Genomic DNA, 12943 nt, shown 5'->3' with positions numbered 1-12943 from the left:
CCTCATGCAGAGCCCCCCCATGCAGCAGGGGGCAGTGGGGATCACTCTTTCACCTGGCAGGACCTGCTGAGTCAGGGCTTTTTATTTTCCAAAGAGCCGGGGGCTGGGGTGAGCGGGGCAGCCATTGCAGGGCTCGGGGGGATGGGCCTGCCTGATTCAGCTGAATCGAACTGGGACAGTGACTTGAATCACCGAATTGAATCACTGTCCCCCAAATAGACCAAATCTGAAGCAAATACTAGCCACTTCGCACAGGCCTAGTTCTTGTACTGAAAAAGGGATTCTATTATAAGTGTATAACACTGATAAATCACAATGCAAGGTGACAGACACAAGAAAATCAGTCCCTCAGTCTTTGTTCATTTAATGTTCCTGTTTTCAGAATCGCAAAATATTTCCTCCTCCAGAAATCGTTGTATTATTTCCTGACCCCAGTCCATTCCTTACCTCCTGTGCTAAATCCGACATAGGTATATACTTTTTTTAAGTAAAGTTAAGCCTTAAGCTTCTGCAGTAGTGCTCTATAAGCTAAATATCCAGAGTTAAGTTCCTGTTTCTTTTATCTTAAAGTGTTGTAGGATCACTGACATGGAATGAAGATGAAAGGATCTAGTAAAGGAGAAAAATACAAGAACAGTGCAGTATTGCAGTGGGACACTTTTCCATTTATAGGTTATGGTGCCAACCAAAAGAAAGCAGGTGAAGTCTGACAGGTTCAGTATAATTATCATTAGAACATATCAGGATATTTTCTGACAAAGGAATATCTTTTGCACATAGCGAATGATCTATTTGTCATAACATTGTTCTCGTCCCTGATTTTGGTGTGGAAAATGTTGTATGCAAATATGAAAAAATATTTCTTAGACCCATTTGTTTGGAAAGAACTGGTATTAATTGAAGGGTCCCTTGATGGCTGACTGACTATTCAGCTCCCTCCAAGGCAACTTTGAACTGACAGATGCCACAAGAATTGGCTAACAGCAACTTAGAAGCAGGAGGATTGATAATACGAGATTTCAAAGGCATCACTGAGCCTCGTATAGATATATATAATAGCTCCAGACCCATCTCTCACTAGTACCAGCTCAAGTTACAATAATATTTTTTTCTTTTAAATTATGACACAAATTCTCTTTCCTATCCAGCTAGCATATAAGTAGGGACTAGAATTATATTGTAAAATGCTAGGGAGAATTTTATCGTTATAGGCATGACATTGAGCAGCCAAAAGCAGGTCTTTGAACTGGGCTCGGAAAGAAAGTAGCAAACTGATCTTAAGTATCACGGTAAAGATCAATGTTCCTGAGTTCATATTTTAACTCTTGCTTGTATTTCCTCTGTATTTTTGTGCAAGACACTTAGTCTCCCTGCCTGTAAACTGAAAAATGTTATTATCTACATTTTCCTATCTCACAGTGCTATATTAAGGATTAAATAACTGGGAAGTCATCTGTGAAAATTAAATGACATGGGGAGATACTGGGTAAGATGCAATATCTTGAGTAAAAAAATGTTCTAATGATGATCATAGCTATGTCTGGAAACTAAATCTGTAACTTTCTATGGTGCAACAAATTATAACATATGTTGGGTTAGTACAGACTCATCATTACAATGGTCTTTGTTGGTATTAATGTGAGTTTAATGTGATGTAATCACATATAAATTCAACTAAAATTTAGCATCACATTTTGCTTTGTGCTCAAGTTAGAATTCTGAGAACTTTTCCTGCAACATTAAGGAAAATGTCAGAAATATCGTCAATCACGGATTTTTGTGGGTAATATTGGACCAACTGTAGAGTTGGGAGGGATATAGTCAAGCTTTCAGGTATGAAGGGCCCTTTCACAGGTCCCTGAGAAAGCAGATATAACTTGAGCCATAGAACAGAACAAAGGCCAGGGCAAAACTCCAGTGTAAATAAAAACATTTAGAGACTTAACCTTTTTATGCTCCATAATGAATGAAGAAAGATAAAGGAGAGAGAGACTAGGATACAGGTTGGAAAACATTTTTCACAGAAAAGTCACTCCCTTTCCGACATCACAGACCTCATGCAGAAGAGAACCTTACAAAAACACCTTCGAGACAGGATTCAGACCACAGTAGGCTGAAAAAAATTCAAACATGAGCGAGAAAGCATTTGACCCTTCAAAAGCAGCAGTCTTGAGAGTGGTGCAAATATAATAGGTTGAAGACTAAGGAAGCCAGAGTGAAACCAGTGGGAGAAATGAGGAGGGCAAGAGATAAATGAATAGAATATTTGTCAGGTGTGTGGGTTATCAGCATCTGAATCATGTGTACTAGAAAATGTAAGGATTTCTTGTTAAAAGTTTTGGTCTGTTCTTCTCATGTCTCTGCACCACATTTGACCATTTTGTTATTCATACTTATGCTTATTTATTATACTTTGTGAGCTGTTCCATTGTATGTGTGCCTTCAAGCAGCAGGTGTTGCATAGTCTGAGGCTCTGTGCTGCAGTCACAGGTGGTTAACCAATAAAAGTTTTGATGTACTACAGTGATCATGTTAGATATATATCTGCTCACCTAGAAATTGATGCATCCTATGCAAATCAGCCACAGATAGACTGTCACTCTGTGCTTTCAGTCTCTTTCACTCCATGGATTTCTACTGTCAACTTATTATTGCCTTTCTCCATCAGTCTCTTTGGCAGCACAGCAGGTCATCACTATTCACTCAGTGCTGCCTGGTATCTGTACACCTTCTATGGAAACAGTCCAAGCAATCCCAATCCAGTTTGTAAGTTTAATAGTTATTACCTAATAAAAGCTATTGGCTGTGTAGAATAAAACAAATATTTGAGAAGAAAATTATATGTTGGTTAGGTTATTTGATCCTTGTTTACTTGAGAAATGAAATGTAGATGTCCATTTCATTCAAATTGTAATATTAAATAAACAGATACCATATTATTAGTCTTGCCTTCAGTTCCTTACCTGAGAGAACAGCTCCATTTAAAGTGATCTTTAGGGAAGGATTTTCATTTGGGCTGTAAAGAGGCGAGTTCCTTAAAAGGCAAATTTAGGGACAGGCTAGGGATATGAAACCAATAAAATAAAACTTGAATGAGAAAAATAGGAATGCTTTGGCTGCAAAAGTAGAAAAGGCACAAACAGACTTTTGGAAGGTTTTTCGATTGTAACAATAAGCAGCAGCAAATCAGGCTATGAATTTTGCATGGATAATTTATTATAGGAAGCATCTTCATATTGTGTAAAGTATATCTTTGCTTTTATAATAATAAAAGCTATCCCATTCATTGTCATAACCAATGGTGTGCCCAGGCTGGGGCAGCTTGTGGGGAGGGGTGGGAGCACAGGGGGAAAAAAACAAAAAGCCAAGTGCCACTGCAGCTGCAGCTGCATTTTTTTTGTATGAGCAGCACAGTGGTCACCAGTAAGCCCACATATGACAGCTGCTGTGGGTACATGGCTGTGTCATTACACCTCTGGTCATAACCTCCTGTGTCAGCAACACCCTAGAACGCTTGTATAGGAGATAGTAATCACAAAGTTAAAGTAAAGTACCCTAAGAAAATTTCTAGCTCTCAAAGTAAAGTAAGATAAGTAAAACCATTGCAAATAGGATCTATGTGCGCAAACTACCATCTCTCTGGAAACTGGCTTGGCCAGACACTAGGCGATGTAAATTAGAGAGCCCCCTGTTGCCAAGATGTACCAGGCTCTCAATCGATTTGTCTGGTGGGGATCAACACTGATCCTGCCAACAATAATGGGGTGGGGAGAGGGAGGGAAGCTGATGTGGGAGGCCATGGGGTGGGCAGTCAATCCCTTCTGCCTTAAGAAAATCCTGTTTGTCCTGCTGACTAGAGTATGGTTATTCTATTGCCTAATGCATTGGGCTTGATACTGGGTGCATCTACATATTGCCATATGGCAACATTGCTATGGCACTGTGTTTTGGTACTTTCTTATGGAAGTGCTAAAAGCATGGCATAGTAGCTGCCTGTACTGCCTTGTGCATATGGCACACGGTTAGATTTCGCCACTATGTTGCTGTAGTGGTGCACTATAACAAGGGGGGGTGCCACTATGGCAACGTAGCTGCTAATCACGTGTAGACCCATGTGATCACTACCTCACTGTAGCATGCTGCACGGTTATGCAGTGCATCACTACATCACCGTAGGGTGACGTGTAGACATGCCCACTGATAGGTTATTTGTAGCACAAGTAGCTTCAGCAAACATGCGAGAACTATTCTTCTTCTCCTTTGTGCCCATATAGATACAGCAAAAATGATACAATACCCAAACAACTTACGCAAAGTATTGTTCAGTGATTTTTATTCAGCACTAGAATTGTCACATGTAGATCAGCAAACTTTCATATTCACACTTGTCAGCCTAGGGCAGGGGTCAGCAACATCTGGCCCATGGAGTTGCTGGGTCCAGCTTGCAGAGCTGAAGGACTTTTGCCTGTGCCTTTGCCTCTGCTGAGTCTGGGCAGTGAGGAGCTGCAGTGGGGACAGGTAACTTCCAGCTGTGCTCATGCCACTGCCACTTCCCCTGTTCTCCCTCCCTTCTGGCTGCAGCGTGGGTTCAGTTCCCAGCCAGTGAGCAGCTGCGTCAGGGCTGGACAGCTTCCTGGTATGCTGGATCTCCAGCTGTGGGGAGAAGTCATGGCAGCATAGCTCCCAGCTGCCTGGCCCTGGGATAGGTGTAAGCAAAGCCCCTTGCTGCTGACACACTGCTGAAGCTACCTCACCTTCATAGGACTGGAACTGGGTTGTTCTGGTCTACACCTTGTAATGAATTTGCAGGTTGTTGGTCTAGAGGGCTACTTTTTATTTTTTAGAGATTTATTAGATTAAGCCAATGGAGAGCCACACAGATGCAAGCCTTGCTAACTTGATGTTTGCCACAATGAAGAACTTGGATTTGGATATACCCAGGTGCCATGGATAAACTCGTGCCAGTGCTAATAATGTATCAGTATAACAGGCAGCTAACTTGAATAACATCTTTTATGTTATGTTTCTTGTGCTGCACATTCACTAAATTTAGTGGAGTTCGACAGTATTAACAACAGCTGCTAGAATACTGTTACTTTTTTCTGGCTTTCTGTAGTCATTGTATCATTTTTTTGATAGGAATGATCCTGCCTCAGGCAGGGGGGTTGGATTAGATGACCTCTGAAGGTCCCTTCCAGCCTCACTTCTCTATGATTCTGAAGTGCATCATCCTATGGATGAAAAATATGCTTTTTGGCAGTAACAGCTCTGGTAACAACCAGATACAAAAATTAGAAAATGCTGAGATGCTCAAAAGTCTGTCAGACATAAGACAGAGCAGCGAGACAACTTCATGACAGCTTTATGGCAGAATTATGAAGGAGTTTGGCAAGACTTAGAAGACCTTTCAGAAGACATAAAACAATCACCTGTAATCAAATGGAGGTGGCTTCACTTCTGAACCAAATAGAAAAAAAAATAGAGACATTTCAAGGCACAGTTTTGGACTGAGCATTTCAGTAATTTATAATGCCCCTACTAGGCAATGATAGCAAATCTTAGTAGAGCAGCTCACCTACTGCCTTCTCAGGGATCATTTATGGCTGTCCTGTGAAAAGAATTTGGGAATTTTGACAACACTGCTAAGAACAGATGCAAGGCTGCTTCTCAAAAATATCAAAGTGAGCTTTGCCACACTAGAAAGAGAAAATTGAAGATGACTCTAGAGAACCTGAGGGCTTACTCCAAGGAAGGCAAATATTTTGTGTGGAAACATTCAATCCTTTACTTGATTATCTGCTGACTTGCCTTCGCGGTCGTATTGACGCATAATGGTAGGGACCTCATGCATTTGCAATTTCATGGATTTTGCAGATTCCATGAAATCTGGCATTGCCTGTGAAATTTGGGCCTGCAAAATAGATGGCAGGAGGGGTAACTTATGGAAAATAGAGTGCTGACTCCCCGCCTGCCTGGCAATCAGCAGCAAGGGGCAGAGTCATATGACAGACAGCCCCTGCAGCCAATTAGTAGTGAGGGGCGGGACCACTGGGGCCCCTTGGCCAATTACAGGCTTGGGAAGGGCCCTGTGCACTCCGCCCATGAAATGACTGCCCTGTGAAATTGGTGGGCAGCTGCCGAAAATTAGGTAGGTCCCTAATTACAGGATGCTGGCTGTCCATTTTGGAGTCATGTTTGAACTCTGCTCATTGGACATTTCTGCCAATCACAGGTTTGTAGTTGAACTTGCTGATGAATTTTCACTAGTAACATTGGATCATGAAAGCATTCCTCATGAACTTATATAATGCAAGTTCTTTGCACAGGATGAGCCAGTTAAGTCTCTAAGCAAACTGCTGAAAGATTTAAGACAGTGCCTTTCATCCAGTGTCCCTAATGTGGATATTGCCCTGAAGATTTTTCTGACACTGACTATCACAAATGTACATTTTCAAAGATGGCTAGGATTTAAAAAAAAAGAGCTTAGATCAGGAATGTAACAGGAACATCTGAATGCCTTATCTCTTATGGCAGTAAAAGTAGAACTCGGTTTTGATGACACCTTGTAAAAGTTTTCCACCCTTAAAGCTCAAAAGAAGCCAGTCATTTGAAATATAATAAATACAGTACATTCTTTTTCATGCCTTTTTCATGTTTGGTTACATATTTAATATTGAGAATTTTATATTGTGGGTAGTAGTGAGGCCAATCATCTTTGGGTCCAGGGCACCAAGAATTCTTAATTCACCATTGATAAAAACGCCCTGTTTTTAACAGTCACTTTATTGAGATGTTTCATACATTTGGGATGTAACTATATTCTGGAGGGTTTTGTTAAATTTAATTTATTAGTTTTAGAAATTGCATCTCACAAGAAAGTATTAATGAGGTAAATGCTATTGTTATACTGATTCTTCTGGATTTTAGGCTCTTACACCACTTTGTCATTTGCTTTATACAGATGGTATATACTTAATATAGTTTTAGCAGCAAGTTCTATGAAAGACTTCACTCGTAATGAAATCTATTACATCTGATGCTTGTCCAACATTATATACCAATCACAAATAAATTATTAAAAATAATTTATTCACATTGATTACTGTGAAGGTTATACATGCATTGGTTAATCAAAACAAGCCCTCAAAAATAAAAAAAAAATCAATTGATGTGACAGATAGGAAAGATATGGATGTTGAAACCTCCCTCATGCATTTGTCTGTGTTTGAAAATCATTTAATAATATACCTATCTTTTTAAAATTTTTGCTTTGACTGAACATAACTAATGTTCTAAAAATTGAGGTTTGAACAGAGCAATAGTACATGTAGATAATAAAGCTTATAAGAGCTTTTATAGAAAAAAAGATCACTAAACTTATTTTATTATTTTGCTGAAAATGCATAGCTTTTAACAGTATACTGCATGTCATAAGTTAGTTAATAACAATAGTGTCAAATACAAGTGGTGTTTTTCCTGTCTCTCACCCCTAGCCTGTGGTCCAGGAAAAATCAAAACTAAAGCCTACCCTCTGGTAAAGGTTTTCTCTAAATATTTTTTCTTTACAGAATTGCTCTCCAAATGCCAACAGACAAATTGCCAGTACAAGTGTGCCATTGCAAGGAACAGCACTGAATGTTACTGTGAAGATGGATATGAAGTAGGCAATGATGGAAGAAACTGCAAAGGTAACTAGGACGTGTTTTTTCCAGGAGCTGTAAGATTAAAGAGCCAGACCTCCAAGTAACTTGATGCAGGTGAACAATAGTTTCATTCAAGATCAGGGTCTGAATTTTATTTTAGGATAGCTTAAATAAGGCTTGAAAAATTAATCTAGCCCTTCTAGGACTAGATCAGATTTCAACTTCAGGACTCCTCAGGGGCAAATATAGATGCGCCTCCAAGAGGTGAAGCAAGCAGCAGCAGGATGAGCGATGTCAGTGAGCTGCTGGCACCCTGTCACTGCCGATGAGACTCCATACCCGTTTTGGTGATGGACAAACTCGCCCATACGTAAGCTCCTGGCTTCTCTGAGCAGGGTCTGGCTTATGGGCCATATATTTAGACACTCCAAGACTGATTCAAGGAGAGTCTTTGACCTTTAGATTTAAATAGATTATTCAACCCTACGAATGTAATATAAGAATGTAACAAAGGAATTATATGAAAGATAATCATTTATTGCCTGCAATCCTTGCTGTGGCAATACAACACTACTTTTGAAATCTTGGTAAGTTTCAAATTTGTTGCTATGGTTTATCTAAAGTTATTTGTATCTTTTGTGATAGTTTTGTCTTTCCAATGGAATAACATGTTTGTGTCCTTGTTTTAATGTAAAATCTATTATAGACCACAAGAAATGTCCCAGTAAAACCAAATGTCCCTTTCTCAGGTGATGATAGTACCTACATCACCAGTGGGTGAATTATTACATGTGACAGCCAGACTCTTGACAGTGACATCAGGGATAGAACTAGTTGCCTGGTCTCCCACAGGTCCCCCATTAGCCAATAGCCAGTAAAGTTGAGGAAGCAATGTGTCAAGGAATGAAGGTGAATTTTGCTTCAAATTTATTGCACAATGTAACAGTGATCTAAACTGAAAAATAACCCCAACAGGATTTAGAAAGCTGAACATCAGGATTGCTTTGCTAACCATTTTAATCCTTATTGTGCCTTTTTCTGGAAAGAAGCATTATGCAAATTACTAGAATTTATTTGCATAGTTGTTTTAAGTGTTTATACACGAAATAGATGGGCAAGGTCTTCGTTGGAAGTCAAACCTCAAAGTTTTCTAATTATATCAAAGGCAGTAATTTCTACCGGATCTTCTGAAAGGCTTTATTGTCAAACCCAACAGCAACTAATCTTGAAAACTTGAGCTTCTGGTTTTCTGTTGTTCACTGGCATAATTTCATCCAACAGCTTAGATAAGACACACTAAGAAGATAATTAGGCCATAGAGGAGTTAGCCATACTTGTGAAATTCTCATTTGGGGTTGAATCCATCCACCATTTTTTATCCTGTTCCTTACATTTAGTTTCAATGTTTCCTTTAGATTTAGATGAATGTAATATATATGGGACCTGTAGCCAAACCTGCATCAATACAGATGGATCATATGCATGTAGCTGTGTGGAGGGCTTCGTACTTCAGCCAGATAACAAATCTTGCAAGGCCAAGCATGGTAAGTGAGATCTTTGCTTTTGTCGTTCTTCCTGATAAATGAGGTAGATGAAAATGGCCATGGCTAAGAATGATTTCCCTTTGCTTCCATACAGTGGCTCAGAATTAGACTTCCAGAACATTTTTTTTTAGTTGTTACAGGTTATTATAAAAATCTTAATAAGAATGCCTAATTAAAAACTGTTCTAGGGGAGTAAAATAATACTCTGTAAAACCTAGATTACTTCTCCAGTATAAACTTTTCAGCTGAGCACAATTTTTTACCTATAAAAGAGAATTAAGGCTACCTTGGTGGCAGGGGACATTATCATGAGGTAATTATGCCCTTGGGATATTTAGAGACATGATATTCTGCCTTGCCTCTTGCAGTGTCCCAAGGGATTGATGTAATCATATTCATATTCATGTTATGCTTTATTGGTTACTTAATGCATATTTTCATTAGCAAATAATAAATTAAGCATTTAAGGGAATTAGTGAATTCTGTTTAATGAAGCCAAATTGTACAAAGTATTTCCCTAGTCAGCACATTGACTCAACAACCTATTTTTATTTTCTCATACAATCTGTTCAACTTGCTTAATGACCAAAGGCTAGCATAAAAGTATATTTGTGTGTGTCAAGATATAGAAATCCAAAGGAAAATGTGTTTTTGACTGTGCCAGTTGGCAGGCTTTTCCTATTACAAAATGTGAAGATGCTGTACCTTTGAGGCTTGAACTAGGAAATAACATGCACTTTCTTTTTTTGGTTTAAACACTTCTAAGAGTTACTATTTAAAATATTAATAAGCTCAAAAAGTAAGACTTGTTTCTTATGTTTTATATTGATCCACATAGTATTGATCTGGATTAAAGAAATAACGCCCCTTCCCCTAAAAGGGGGGAAAATGCGTGCTACAAGCAACTCCATATAGAAAAAAAAATCTTATTATTCGTCCCACTGCCCTTCATAAAAAATGATTTTGGTAGGAAAAAACAGGTGCTGCCACTGATGCAGCGAAACAATCCAGAGCAAGGAAAACGACTTGGTTCCAAGACTGGTAATGAGGAGATTCTTTGACCTCTAGTTCAAAAATGAAATGTAGCCCAGTCTGTAATGACTCCATAGAGTAGTCATTTGTCAGTATTTTAGTGGCTTGTATGAAATGAGTTGATAGTTTTAGATCATACCTTACCTTTTTCTTTCTTTTTTTCCCCTTTCCATCCTATTTCACATCAGTTTTTGCCTTTGGCAATTTCAGTGTTGTAGGGTTACGGTGAGTGTGCATAGTCCTCTGTTCACCTCACTGATGTATTCCTTTGTGTAAGATACTCAAGATGCTGAATATGTATTGCAAATACTGCATAGTAGCATGGAAGAACCAGTCTCTTTCTTGCTCTCTATTAGGATTCCCATGAGAGATTATCCACTTCAAGTACTAGAGCAGTCTATAGTAGCCGCATTGGCACTCTAGCACTGTCCTTCCTTTAGGTGCATCTATGTGAGATGCTACGTTGCCGTAGTGACTAATTGCATTGACATAGCTAGTCACTACAGCGATGTAGGCTTGACAGGCATGAAACCATGATGCCAATGCTACTACACAGTATGGGTAGAAATGACCTGGGCGGTGCCAGGACTGTGCCCTCCTACTGTCTGGGTAGGGGGTGGCCCTTCTAATTAAAGGCCCACTATGAAGAACTTTCAAGGTTCCCTGCAAATAGGTTTCCTCAAAAACTCTGAGAATTAATCTCCACAGGACTTCTGCTATTTTCTTGTGCAGCTCCCAGGAATTTGGCAGCAATTGCATGACTGCAGAGCCTTGGTTAGATTTGTCCCTTAATGAATTCAGCATCTTGTTGCTCAGTACATTTAAATAGCTTCAGAGCCTCAGACTTGTGGCTACATCACACCTACTGGTAGAGGAAGTTAAAATAGCTTTCATAACAGCTGTGGGCACACTATGTGGTTTTTTTCCCCCCAGTTCTTTTATCCAGAGCTTTCTTTTATGAATAAAGATTCAGTTAATAACTTATTCAGGAATGAAAAATTAGATGAAATGTATCTTTGCTGAATAGAGTTCTGGATTTTTTTTGTTTGCCAGGTTTTCATAGCTATACTGAAGAGTCTAAATTCAATAAAAAGAATATTAAAAAAAAACCTCAGGAAAATGTGGGTTTATTTCTTATATAGTGCAAAGAAGATTTTACATTTTAAAAATGATTTTGAAAGAAATGGCATGTAGTGTGAGAAAGTGATTCCTTCTTTGATCAAAAGCAGTGCACCCTGCATTGTGTTTATGACAAGCATGTGTTTCTGTTGTTTTAGAAAAAAAGTTTGTAACTCTTAAATTGACTTCAAAGCACAATGTTCTTGTGAAGGCTCACAGATTTAGCTTTCATGATTTTAGAACCTTTTCATACTCTTTTAAGCATATTATGGATAGATCAACTTATATATATGTGTGTGTGGATGGGTAGCTAGCTAGCTAGACAGATAGAAAGAAAGACTTTGACTTTTTAATTACTTTATTCAGGGGTTCAGGGATACAACAATGGTGGCCGCTTGCAAAGCGAAAGCACAAACAACTTACTACCAACCCAAAAACGAGATCGGACAAGTCTCTTTGTCCTCAGATCCAGAAACCAACTTGGGCAAGGGAGTTCGTTTTCCACATGGGAGCCACCCGCGCCCATTTTACTGCCCACCAAAGTGCGTCCAACGCACACCAAATACCAGAGAACCAAAAGATCCGAGCCACAGACCGTCCGCAAAAGTGTGTCCCACGCGCACCAAATCCCGGGCCAAAAGAATCCCTGGAACAACCAAACCACCAACACCTCACACCGTGACACACTCCTTCGCTGCATTTCCCATCATGTCTCACATGCTACGCGGTCGGCGTGCCAGCCACACAGTCCTAAACAATTCCGACCCTGCTCCATCCCATCATACACGTCACACAACCTTCAACTTCCACACAACAGAGAGCAAAAAAGCAGCCTGGTGAGGGCCCAGGACACGGCAGAGCTGGAAGTCGCAGTTCGACACTGAGCCAGCCCGGTCGCCCAGACCGGTCATGACATCAGAGCGCGTATTTGAGATGGCCGTCCTCCACCCGGCACAGCGCGCCCTGGTAATGCAGGGAAAGCCTCGCTCGGGGCATCCTCAGTGCAGGGGACCTGGCCCGCCCGGAGATGCCAATGGGATTTCGCACAGGAGACGGCCCACGCTGCGAACGAAGTGCATGCCCAGCCGGCTGCTCAAGGCCTCGGGTGAGAGCCAGGCTGACCGAGCAGGGTCAAGGAGGTGGCCCAGGCGGAGAACACGCGCCTGAATGAGAGCGGCCGTGAGACTGGCAGAGGCCAGGCTCAGCACAGGGCGCCTCAGCGCCGGGTTGTGCACCAGGGGTTCCCCCAGCAACCACGGGAACTGGAGGTGACGGGCCTGGGACTGGAGGTGGAACATGGCTTGCCAGGCTCATACCACGTTACGGTAAAAGGCTGGAAGCACGACCCAGTTCAAAAGCGTGAGGTCCAGCAGGAAGAGCTCTCAGTCAAAGCCGAGGGCCCCCACCCTCTGCAGAAACCGGCATGCCAGGTGTTGCCAAGGTGGGCGCTCCTCACCGTACAGGAGTTGCTGGAGGGCCTGGAGGCGGAAGGAGACCACCCTGCTCGCCAGGTCAACCAAACTCTGGCCCCCCTCAGTCACAGGTAGGAAAAGGACAGGTCGTGGGAGCCAGTGGCGCCCGTCCCAGAAGAAGTCAACCAGGAGG

At 40.9% G+C, this 12943-nt stretch overlaps 1 protein-coding gene across 1 annotated transcript in view; it reads left to right on the top strand.

Annotated features, from left to right (window-relative positions):
- The window catches only part of LRP1B (LDL receptor related protein 1B), a 1585724-nt gene that overhangs the window by 665713 nt on the left and 907068 nt on the right, over positions 1 to 12943 (top strand). Inside the window, exons 4-5 of the mRNA XM_019553609.1 lie at positions 7569 to 7688; positions 9059 to 9187. Of these exons, the coding sequence (XP_019409154.1) occupies positions 7569 to 7688; positions 9059 to 9187 (249 nt within the window). The remainder of the gene's footprint in view (positions 1 to 7568; positions 7689 to 9058; positions 9188 to 12943) is intronic.

Source organism: Crocodylus porosus, unplaced genomic scaffold (assembly GCF_001723895.1).
Source record: "Crocodylus porosus isolate Cpor-Errol unplaced genomic scaffold, CroPor_comp1, whole genome shotgun sequence".
Lineage (NCBI taxonomy): Eukaryota > Metazoa > Chordata > Crocodylia > Crocodylidae > Crocodylus > Crocodylus porosus.
The sequence above is the reverse complement of the archived record's forward strand: the minus strand, read 5'-3'. Positions and strand labels throughout refer to the sequence as shown.